This window comes from Dromaius novaehollandiae, chromosome 2 (genome assembly GCF_036370855.1).
Source record: "Dromaius novaehollandiae isolate bDroNov1 chromosome 2, bDroNov1.hap1, whole genome shotgun sequence".
NCBI classification, from domain to species: Eukaryota; Metazoa; Chordata; class Aves; order Casuariiformes; family Dromaiidae; genus Dromaius; species Dromaius novaehollandiae.
The window spans coordinates 111,403,798-111,416,095 of NC_088099.1; the positions used below are offsets into that span (position 1 = coordinate 111,403,798).

General features: G+C 35.8%; 1 protein-coding gene across 5 annotated transcripts in view; it reads left to right on the forward strand.

Moving 5' to 3' along the window:
* Nucleotides 1–12,298, forward strand: part of LOC112990816 (cadherin-19) — a 114,486-nt gene that overhangs the window by 73,617 nt on the left and 28,571 nt on the right. For all 5 annotated transcript variants that reach the window (XM_026112809.2, XM_064507156.1, XM_026112810.2 and 2 more), the window contains 2 exons: nt 2,646–2,874; nt 6,716–7,010. In XM_026112809.2, coding sequence (XP_025968594.2) covers nt 2,677–2,874; nt 6,716–7,010 — 493 coding nt within the window. In that variant the 5' untranslated portion in view covers nt 2,646–2,676. The remainder of the gene's footprint in view (nt 1–2,645; nt 2,875–6,715; nt 7,011–12,298) is intronic.

Consider the following 12,298-nt stretch of genomic DNA (forward strand, 5'->3'; position numbering starts at 1 on the left):
GTTACAAAGAGCTTACAAATTAAGTGTAAAACAAGAGATGACTGATGCATAGGGAAAGACAGAAGAGTACAATGGAATAATGAGACAATACTAGTCAGTGCTCTCAGCACAGACTCACCTTAAACCTTTTTTTTTTTTTTAAGTAGGTAACACCAAAATTTGTTTTTTTAAGGAAAGACGAGAAATAGAGCAAGGAACAAGATATTAGTTTCTGGATGATACTTCTGAGCGTAAATTACAGTCTGGAGAACAGCAGAAGGTGATTGTTTCACAAGTGAACAATTGGATCTATAGAGAATTGCAATAAGTGCTCATCAGAGGCTGGAGACAGGTTTTTAATGCCAAATGGGTAGGAAGATGTTGGAAGGGAATATGCTTTGAGAGTTCTTGAAATTAAAGGCAAATTTAGTATGTCTGATTTAGTAGTGAAGAGGAAAACAAAAAGACATACAACCTTCAGTTCCATAATATGCCTTTATGTTTTTCACAATAATTTGCTTAAAGTCTATATTTGTAAGCAAAAGAAATTTTATACAAATAATGAAATATGCAACACCTCAAAATCTGAAAATGTTTATCCTTCCCCACTGTTACAGATGTGATATATATATCATTGGGTATTACACAATCTAGGAACAGGGGACCCTGAAATGGACCAAATGTTAATTAAATTTTTTAAGTTGTCCATGACTGATAGCTAACTGCTGAGTGTATTGCCAAAAAGTGGGCAACAGCAGACCAGTGTAGTCATATTCTATACCCTTATCAAGTTGATGTGTATACACACAGAGTCTGTCAGAGGAGTCTGCTAATGACTCTCTGTTTGCAATTCAGTCTGCAGGAAATACTAGCCTACAAGAATACTTCATTGAACTAGGTGGGCAGTGTCAGAATAAATGCTTGAAAAACAAGCTAATGGGTAGCCAGCAGCATTTGCTGTGGACCAGACTGACCACCTGTCTCCTCATTTAAATAGTGGTTGAAATAATTTTCTTTACAATTCCTCTGAAAGGTCTCTTTGACTATTGAACTACTTCTTTTCTTTTGAGTTGTCTGTCTTTTGCTATGTACTGCAATAAAATGAAAACTTATTTTCAATGGTAGATTTTGTGAAAATTAGTGCTTAGAGTGAAATGCACTCTTCGTACAGAGAGACAGTTCAAGACCTTGAGGCCTTTTAAGCCTCTCTTAGGCTTTATTTGAGACCCAGGCTGAGCTTTTGTGGGTGTCATCTTCCATGCCACAAATATTATTATTGTAGCTTTAGGGAAATAAGCAATCTTCCACAGAAAACTAAAGTAAGAGATTACCTAACTCCCTTTACTTCCATTCAAATCTTCTCTAGCGGTGTTATAGCTTTAAAGTTGGAAAACAGAAAACCTAAGAAATTGCCATCAGGAGTCTAAGACCTACAGTTCTTTATGCCTTACTATTCTTCTCAACAAACATTTGTATCCAGATTTAAACAGAATAATGTTCAGAACCATGTATAATTGCTGGAAGAAAAGAGAGAGATGTCTACGTGACATCTCTATCATTTTAAGCAAATATGATGTTTCTCTTTGTATAAAGAAAGATATTGTTTATAGCATTAGTATTTCAATCATCATCTTAAAAGTTACATTAATTCACATTTTATGCTTGACAGGTAAAAAAGCTCATGGATTTTTCATGCCTAAAATAAATGCATCCAAATATTTTTTCCCATGTGTGGTACAAAATGACTAATATGGAATAAATTCGTGAACCAGACTCTGTCCCTGCATAGGAAATGTTATTCTTCAAGTAAGGTTTTAAGAAGTAAAAAGTGTGTGGTACAGAATTTTAGACCCCATAAAACATGATCATTCTCAACCAAACACTGCACCTTATTTAAAATTGGGAGTTTTGTTAGTTTTGCCAAAAAACACTAGTCACCAATAGCATATAGTTTGTGAAAAGACTTGTTTTTCTGAAGGAATACTTTGTGCCAATTAAACTAGCTGCTGGACCCTAGGGCTGCCAGGATATATTTACCCTTTGTTTAATTAAAGACAAGAATGTTGCAGGGAGTAGAATAGGATATGGCACTTAATTCCTATCGACCAGGAAGGAGACGTGCACATTTTTGCTGCTTTTTCATGGCACACTAGCTCCTTAGGCATTTTTACAGGCATTTTGCTGAGTTGGGAAAGAGGGAAAGAAGAGGTTAAAAACAAAAAATTCTGCACTCCTCTGTTTCAGCTGTCAGTCATTAGGGCCACTAAGGCTAGTTGTTCACCCTGCAGGCAGTTCTGTGACTGCAGCTTAAAATGAGCCCTGTCTAAGCAGAAACATACAATTATTCCAATCAAATTATTGCTAGGCTACACAATACAATTACCCAGCTTAATTTGGAAGATGAATTAATTGAAGGATGGTTTTCCTTTTTTGCATAGAAAGTCCCTGCCTAGGATATAAAAGAAAGTTGAGACTTATACCACTGAGTCTCTAAAAGAATTTCTATTTTAATCAGAAACAGACTTTGTTCCAGCTCTTTCCTTTTAGGAATGGGAGGTTTTAACCCTACAAACCAACCCTTACATTAGCATAGAATCAATACGTAAAGAAGGGAGGGCAGAGAAATACCTTGTTAAGGATTTTTATTTTTATTTCTCCTCTTCTAGAGATGAAAATTGATTGAAAGGAGGTTTCAGCATGAATTATTACATGTTGCTATGTCTTGTGCTGACGCTGGTTCAGCTTTGGCCTTGCACTCCAAGCATGCAGAAGCAAAGTACTAAAAACACAGATCAGTCTTTCACAGCAGTTCGAAGAGTGAAACGTGGCTGGGTATGGGAGCCACTTTTTGCGACTGAGGAACAGACTTCAACGACGCCTTTATACGTTGGACAGGTATGATGTCATGATGCAAGGAGATACAAGGTTTGATTTAGCGTGCTGATTAACAGCTTACTACCTTGCCTTGGAAAATCAAGTGTCTCCAGCGATCGGGAAACATCAAGATAGGTTGGAGGAGGAGCTGAGGGAGCTGAAATCAGGCTGTACGACATTTGCCCTTTCCTGTAACCTGATTTAGAATGAGACATCTCCATGAGCTAGAGGTCACTGCAATGCCAAGGGCCTACATTCATCCAACTCAACTGACAAGGAGGCACCAAACTCACTCTGTACTAAAAGTAACCCATACACAGTAGATGTAGGCATCAAGCTTAAAATTTCCTTTTTGCCATCTGAATGAAAGTTGAGGACTCATTCATCAACATCTGGCAATTTGCTTGTGCTATTTTTGGCACAGCATCAAAGCAGCCTTATCGAGTGCAGTGTAGTTTACAAACAGTATTTAGCATGATTTTCTATTACACTAAGTAGCAGCTGATTTACCCCTCATTAATTTTTAATGAAGCAGATTAATACTAAATCCTTTTACCACTGAGAAGCTACAGGAATCTGCATGGTTCATTAGATTAACGTAGCTTTAGCACAACGAGCAATTATTTTTCACCCTCCTTTAAAAATGTGCTTTAAGATAATTTTCTTAATGAGACTTATCTTCCCCTTTCACGCTCCCTCTGCTTATTATCATTATTATTATTATTATTATTATTTATTTTTGTAAGCCAGAAGTAATTGTAATCTTGAGATCTAGTTTCTTTTCTTTAAGCCACTTTCTAGATGAATGAACTGAAATAAGTTTAACTGCTAATTAACTAGCACTAAAATTTAATTGGGCCCAAAGGGCTCAAAATTCATTAATTACTTTTTCACAGCCCCTTCGAAGTAACTATTCTGGAAGCATGATGTCTCACTTCTAAAAGAACAAGTGTAGACATATTCTTTTTTATTATTATTATTACTTTTCCTGTAGCTGGAAAACACAGTTTCCTTCAAAAGAAATTTCATAAATGTCATGTATTTTCATACAGCTTTAGACCATGTTTATAATTTTGCCTTTCTGCTCCTCACAGTGCTATAGGTAAATTATCTGCAATTTTAATTGAGGATTTTTGTTAGTTTATTGCAGTCTAACTGTTTAAATCAGACACATTTACTTGTGGCTGTCTACCGACTGGAATATGCTCTGCTTTCAGTAAGTCTATGACAGTCTACAAGCAAGCAAAAACTCTTTTAGTAAATAAGGCCCTGCAGGAAACTGCATCAACAAAAATACAGAGATAAACTGTCTCTGTTATTAATTGTCAGTATTCCATATCACAACTTCTCTTCACAGTCTGATTCAGAGTTCAATCTTCAAATTTCATTTAACATAAAGTCAGGAATCCTTTTCCATTACCAGGTTTAAGAAGAAAAGAATGTGTCAACCAGCACTGCAATGTCAGAGATATTAAAGCAAATACCTAAATTCTTTGGTCACATCTACAATGGAAGACCACTTATTCTGTTGTGTCTAGCTTAATAAAAAGGGAAGCAGAGAACCTTCTGTATTTTTCCTCTATAAATGTCATTTCTAAGAGACATCTCATTTAACACGGCCGTGGCCATGAAAATCTTTTAGGGAGAAATAATCATGGGTGAAATGGTTCACACAGATTATGTCTAAATAGCCAGTCCTAGGCAGGCTTCCAGTCTTTCAGGGATTGATGCACTCTTGGGCCAAATCTCAGCTCCATATTAGGGTAAAGATTTACATCTACATCAACCTTACCATTCTCTGGTGTTCTTGAAGAGGAAACCCAGATTTATAGATAAAAAAAGCTCTGCAATGCCCTTTAGCCAGGTGTTAAATTTGGATTGTGTTAAAATGAGTGGGGCCAGATCACTCACAGAGGAGCAGACCTGCCACGACTTTAAATATAGCCACTTGGGTGGAAACTATTTGACTTTAAGCTGGTCATTTTTAAAAGCATTCTAAAGTCCATAGACTTGAAAATTGTCTCTCTTATATTGGTAAGGAATATTAACTCTGCCTAATTTAGGCTTGAAAACTGCAATGACTCAGGTAGAGCAAGAACTCAGAACTGTGTTCCTCAGAGCAGTGTCCTAACCACATTCTGCATAAACTGTACAGATTATGTGTATAAATGATTGTGCATTATGAAAACCTCCAAAAGACATGGGCATTGTTGCAAAGAATAACTAAAATGATTGTTGAAACTTTAAATGCTATTCCAGAGTAGTGTGAGTATATCCAATAGGGCAGTGTGCCATTCACAGCCCACAGCTACTTCTTTTCCTCTCTGTGACCACACATCCTACACTGACCTGCAGGGTCAGAAAGGGGCAGAGCTGGTAGGTAGCAAGCATTTGTTCTTTATACTTTCTGGAGAGTCTACGATCCTCCCCTAGGAGGACAGGCAGTCTTTAACAAAAGCTCTGTTGTGGATATCCTCTGTTCCAAAAAATCATTAATGTGAAATGAAGGCTAACTGACAGACCTCCAGAATGGCAAGTGCACATACACTTACATTTCTGGAAAAACAAAGCTGAGCATTAACTTTATTTCTAAACCCCAGCAATAAGTTAGCCAAGGTAATTTTCTCCTTCATCTGCAAACCTAAACCTAATCACTGACAATCTTTTTGAATATATTGTATAATTTAGTAAGGGCTAAGCCCTTATATATAACAAGTAAATATTTTTGTGATGGTTATGTTTCCAAAAATTATATTCTCTTATTCATCTGCATGACCGCCAGATAATATCCATTATATTAGAGATAGTATATTGACTGATGAAAGGTTGCCATCATGGCCTAGAACTGCCAGGTCTCATGTCTGATTATATGTCATTGGCCTTACACAACTAGTAAGAACAAAGCAAAAGAGTGAGATTATTGAAGCCAACAGGTAGAAATATCATTTACATTTAAAACATTCTTCTTAGTAAGAGAAGCAAGTGTAATAAGGCTTTATATTACACTGAATTTTTCAATAATTAGAGGTTTTATAAAGTAACATCTTTGGTTCTAAACCCAAAACAAATAAAGAAAAAAAATACAGAATTAATGATATGCTGGAAATTGTTGTTCCCATAAAACTCGACTGTGCATGCTTGGCATGTTAAGAATTTCAGTTGAAAGTGAAATAAAAAATGCTATAACATACTGTTAACACTAACAAAACAATTTTGATGGCATGAACAAATGCAGCTGGACTGCAATAGTCTCCAGGGCTAAGTTTTGTCAGAAGAATATGATTGTAAAACTCATCTTGGCAAGACAACACAGGATGAAGATCATCCTGGAAGGAAATGGAAAATGTCTATCAATTTATTTCAGAATAAATAATAGAGACTTATACTGCAGAATGGCTTTATATCTCTTTAATATTTCAATGTAAGTGGAACTCTCTCATATTTACACCTAGTATTGCTGAGTAGAAAAAGAATATGAAAATATATGACGCACACTCGAGATAATGTTTAATGTGCTTTCCATTGTTTTCAGCAGAAGTCTATCGGAGCTGATAGAGCAATGAGCTAAGGCATGTACTTACATTCATTTGTTTGACTCCAAAGCGGCTGAAGCAGCCTTTTTTAGGTTAACCATGCATTTATAAGCCAGTTACATCAATAAAGTAAAACTGCCACGTCTGGCTAGAAATGTGACAGTAGCTGTTTTTAAACCTTAGTTTCCAATAAGATTTACTAGTGACAGGGTTCACTGTAGAATGAAAATAAAGAAATCCTAAAATAAATATTTCAAAACTTTATCCCTCCTAAAGTGTGTTATGTTTTTTATTTTGTTTGTTTGTATGTTTCTGTTTTGTACTTACAGCTGAAATCTGATTTAGACAAGCAAGATGGCAGCCTACAATACATTTTGACTGGGGAGGGAGCTGGAAGCATTTTTAGCATTGATGAATATAGTGGTAAAATTTCAGTGATGCAGAAACTGGATAGAGAAAAGAAATCCTTCTACACTCTAAGAGCACAAGCAATTAACAGAAACACTCACCTTCCTGTTGAACCTGAGTCGGAATTTATCATCAAGGTTCGAGATATCAACGATCATGAACCACAGTTCTTGGATGGACCATATGTGGCTACCGTTCCAGAGATGTCCCCTGAAGGTATGACATGTTATGTACAAAACTCCTTATTTCCTGCTTTTTTTCTGGATAGTTATGTTCATATAAAATCTTAATAGCATATTTTATAGACTGCCTTTCAGTGAGAAGGAAGTCAGAGTATTTTACAAGCTTGGAAATTTACAAAGATATCTGCTTAAACTAAAGGATATGAGTACTAGGATTTAACATACTTGCCTTTAAATATTTAGGTAGCTATATGTATCAAAGTCCTTTTGCAGAATCTTGTCTGGATTCATGTTTGCGTTGGTTATAGAGAATTTTCTTTCCTGTCAGTGATTCAGCTTTGAAATTTATACGTGTTTAAAAAACATGGCATTGCACTTTGAAATAGATAGGATAGTGTAGCCAGTTGATACTGCAGAGAAGATTTCAGGCAGACAGATTTCATTACTCTTTGCATCAGGACACCAGCCTAATATCTACAAAATTGTTCAATGTATGATTTCAATGTATGATATCTTGTCAGCTCTTCAGGTTTCTAGCCATGTGAAAGAAAAGCAGCATGCACTTAAACTTTAAAGGCCTCTAACCTTGGTTAGCTTTTTTAAGTACTTATAAGCTCAGTTGAACTGAAAAGTACTCAACAGCCTCCTTCAGTCTACTCTGACTCTGCTTAATAACTAAACAATAGGCCTTTATTATACACTGTGTAATATAAATTGTATTGTAACTGGAAAAGAATCACATTCACAGCACAAGCACTTACTCACTCGCCCCCCAAGGATGAGGACAGTTTGCTTCCTATAAGTAATAGGTTCAGGACAGGAAAGGTGTGAAACTGATGTGGGACTGATGTTATGAACATCCTCACATTGTGTGTGATGCCTACCTGTTTAGACTGCCAACCTTCTTTCACTATCAATCATCTTCCCTTTGTTTGGGTTGGATGGTGTGCGGTAAAGGAAAGTCTTCAGATTTCCTAAGCACATGAACTGTGATTTTCTTGTCAAGATGAACAATTTAACCTGTACCCCTTCTACCCCATAACTACACAGTCAAAGAGATCTGGCCTTGGATCTGCCATGTATCTGTAAATTTCATACAACAAATATGAAACAAACATAATGTCTGGCAAAAATGTGCGCACACACACACACACACACACACACATCCTTAAAAAAAACAAAGTGCGAAAGCAGCTGGCATAAATGAGCATGTTATAGATCCTATCATCTCCAAATAACTCTTCTGAAAATTAAAGGAAAAATGAATTCTTTAAGACTTACTGAAAGAATCCCACTAATCTTTTTTTTTAATTCCTACCTTTTTCTCTTTTGGTTATTTCTATTGCAAATAATATTGAAAAGAAATTCAAATATTGTGCTACTTAAAACTGTGTGAATTAATGAGCTCATTAGCTCAATAGCATCAGTGATCATAAAAGGTAATAAAAACTATGCATCATTCAGCGTTACCGGCTCAACTTTTAGGGCATATTCATTGTATCTTTCACAGGGAGCTGTAAACTATATCATCCTTTGCCAGCCTAGATTCTGGTTACAAGACAAGGATATTCATTCCTGGGTTTTAATCAGAAGGAGCATTAATATCCCAGTTCCTACAGGGAACCTGTAGCTCACCATCACTGTGAACAATAGCCACAAAAGACATCCATTTAACCAACTTATCTTGTGGTCACCCTGCTTTTACCCAACTTCTATTAGGGAAATCATTTTGGGGGCCTGTGATTGTTCATTCTCTGCTGCTTCCTTCTACACAGACTTGTTTGTCTCAAGACTTCAACATTTGATCTTGTAAGAAAGAACACAAATTTAGAATAGCCTTGCCTTTGGTCACATAACTCAGTTTCTAACACAATTTGCTGGTGGATCAGAGGGTACTTCTGGCCCATGTATCTGGATCATTCACCCAAGTTAAGAAACGAGAAGACAGGTCTCCTGCCAAGTACCTTTGTGTTTTTTTGATGCATCCATTATAACAAAGGGGCTAGTTTATTGCATAGAATCATCTGGTTATTTTTATCTGAGATTACACAAATTTAGAACTTTGACAATGCTTTTCTTGTGTGTGTGTGTCTTTTCTTTTTTTCTGTGGTAAATTGTTGTTATGAGGCCGTTGGTCTCTTTTAAAAATGATTTTAAGATAGCTTGTAATTTCATCTGACTTGATATATACTCACCCAGACCTGTAACCATTCAAAGAACTATATCAACAATTCATTTCTGAAATCCTTCCTACTTTATCTTCCCAGAAAGCTTCTGTCTTACAGAAAAGTGGATAATTGCATCTAAAAAAAAAAAAAAAAAAAAAAAAAAAAAAAAAAGGAAGTAACACCCCTCTCCCAGTTTTTCAGAATAGGTAAAAAATAACACTAACTCCCTGTGTGGATCCCCCTTAGACACAAACTGCTTGAAATAGTAAACTCACAGATTTGTCATTATCCAGTTATGATATGTGAATCTAGGTCAACTCTTACATATCTTGAAATATTTTCTATACCACTTCTATGTTTGACCTCTTTAGCATTAATTCAATCATTATTTTAGAGATTATTCTTTCACCTACTTCTCCCATATGCACACTAGTACACTAATGGTATATTAGTATCTATGGTATATAGAATATAGGGGAAGTGTTATATAGTCCCCTTTATACCAGTCATTGTGGTGGAAGATATTTTGTTTCATGTAAGACAAAAGATTGCAGTAGGTGTGCTTAAACGATAACATAATGTGAGGGTACGTTGTCCAGCTTTAAATCAGGCAGCTCCAATACATGAAACAGCCGAGCCAGTCCATGAAGTTCTTTCCGGGCTAACTTACCCTGGCTCTTGAAGTGTAGGGACTGTGCTTCTGAAAGGAAACTTCTTTCAATATGCACCCTAAAGGATTAATCCTTAGAATGAGATTTCTAACTTCTCAACAGATGGAAACACTAACCAACCAAAATTTGCAACATCAATATAGTATTGATTCATTATACCAGTGCTTCTCAGTGCTTTTTTCACCACAAACTAGAATTTCTTTTGGCTTAGTATGAGTGTAGACCAGAATTAGTTTAGATGATATGGTCCAGCAGAGAGACTTATCTTTGTCCTTTGCTCCATTTCAGAGCTCTGTAGGAACAGTTTGGCGCAATGATGCTAGACCTGCGATCTCCTAGTAATTCTCCTACAGAAAACATGCTCAAGAAGTGTGGTCAGCACTTGCGAAAGCAGTTCACTGTTAGTAAACATTGTGTCTGAAACTAAGCAAGCAAAGAGAGAATAATTCACAGCCAGACATGTATTACTTGCCTCAGAGAACCTGTCTAACCTTTCCCTAGAAAAAAATGCCTAAAGTTAGGTACAAATATCAATATATATACCAATGTGACAACAAATTAGAACACATTTTAGTTCTTTCTTAGCTCTCTTTTATCTCCAGTATTAAATTTTATTAGGATTTTATATTTGAGTGTCACAGTAAATGAAAAGTGTATCAGCAAATGGACTCTTCTGGGAGTACAAGACTGGTTTTCCCCAGGCATTTGGTATGATTTTACATTAAGTGCCTCCCATATAGCTGTTAAGCTTATACAAATGTAGTATATCTGATAGAATGGCTAAGAGTCAGATGCAATAATATATCAGTACTTAATCTTTTTATAGATTTCAGGCTGTAGTTAGAAAAATGAATAACTATATCATACATGAGTGCCCTATAGTTTACCTAATGGTCTGCAAGATATAAATTGCACTGTTATGTTTTCCTCAAGAGGGGCAAAACCAAAGCTCTAGTAATACAAAGAAAAATCTTATACAGCAATCAGCAAAAAGTAGTTTGTTTCAAATAGACACTAATAAAAAGTAAAGAAAGTGTAAACATGCTTACTATGTAGCTTAAGACATTTCTGTGCACTGAAGACACATACCTGGGGTTAAACTTCATATCAATGTCACACAGATTCCCTTATTCACATATATATGTTTTAAAGCTCACAGACATATTCAGTTATTTTGCCTCTTTGGCATCATATTCATTTTCACATAAATAATGCAAAGTGCTATTATAATTATATTGTCAATTATGACATTTCATGCCTGGAATGTCAGGAGGTGCTTTTTTGAAAAATGTGCTAGTTGATTGTTTTAAAATACATTTTTTGAATCTGCTCAATTATTTTCCTCTCAAGCAAGGAGTGAAAAAAAATGGCTTAAACTTGTTTTCAGACTTATTGAGAACATAATATTAGCACTGTAATTCTTATCACTCGAAAACAAATGTCTAGCTGAGCATGGTTCCATTCAGGAAATGGCTTGTTTTGTTTAGTATGGATTAAACACATATAGCAAAATAGGTTTCATTGCAATGTGAAATTAAAAACTGAAAAAAAATTCTAATCTTGGGATAATTTTTTTTCCTGCCCACTGCTCAATCCATATTTAATTTAGAACTTTGTATAATGATCATGAGATCTCTGTCCTCAAGAAATGTGAGAAAACACAGTCCTACCTTTATGTGGTCTCCTGCCACCCCAGTTTTGAAATAAAATCTTCCTACTGAGAATGCAGGAGACCAGCATTCTTCTCATCTTCCAGATCTGTCCTGTCCTTATTAGATACCCCTTGTCTGCTTATCTTTCCATTTTCCTGTTGTGTCTCACTAAGCCCACTCATACAAACGCCAAACTCCCACACTCCATCACACGCTGGAAGAATCAACAAAGAAGCAAAGTAGGCTGGAGCTTAGAGAAGCAGCAAATGCCATTTTAGTTTCAGGATTTCTTTCTAATGGATATAAACTGTGTAGAAAATAAATCTATCTTTAAATGAGTGAAATTCAAAGAGCTGTAATCAGCTTTGCAATCATATATTCTTTTTTTGTTGTATCTTATTCCTTATTTGTTAAATATGGTGCCATAAACAGTCCATTCCTGAAATTCATGTTTGCATTTGGGTTTCAATACCAGAAAAAGGCATCTATAACAGACTGCACCTTGCATTATCCACAGTGCTGGATTCCTTCCTAACTAGCACTCACTTTTCTTTCAAAAGAACTGTGTTCTCTTCATGATGAATTATCTTAGAGCATGAATTTAGGGTTAGTTTAAATAGAACAGTTTCCACTGACTGCACCTGGTATGGAGTTAACAGTTGTGCAGCTGAATGTTTCTATTTCCTTTACTCTTCAGGCTTAGTAAGGAATATTGTTACTTATGAAGAATATATATGCTCTGATTAGTCGGTCATTTTATCTTTCACATTTCTCCAAAGCAATAGGGACTCACAAACACACACACACAAAAATAAAATACCAAATCTGTGG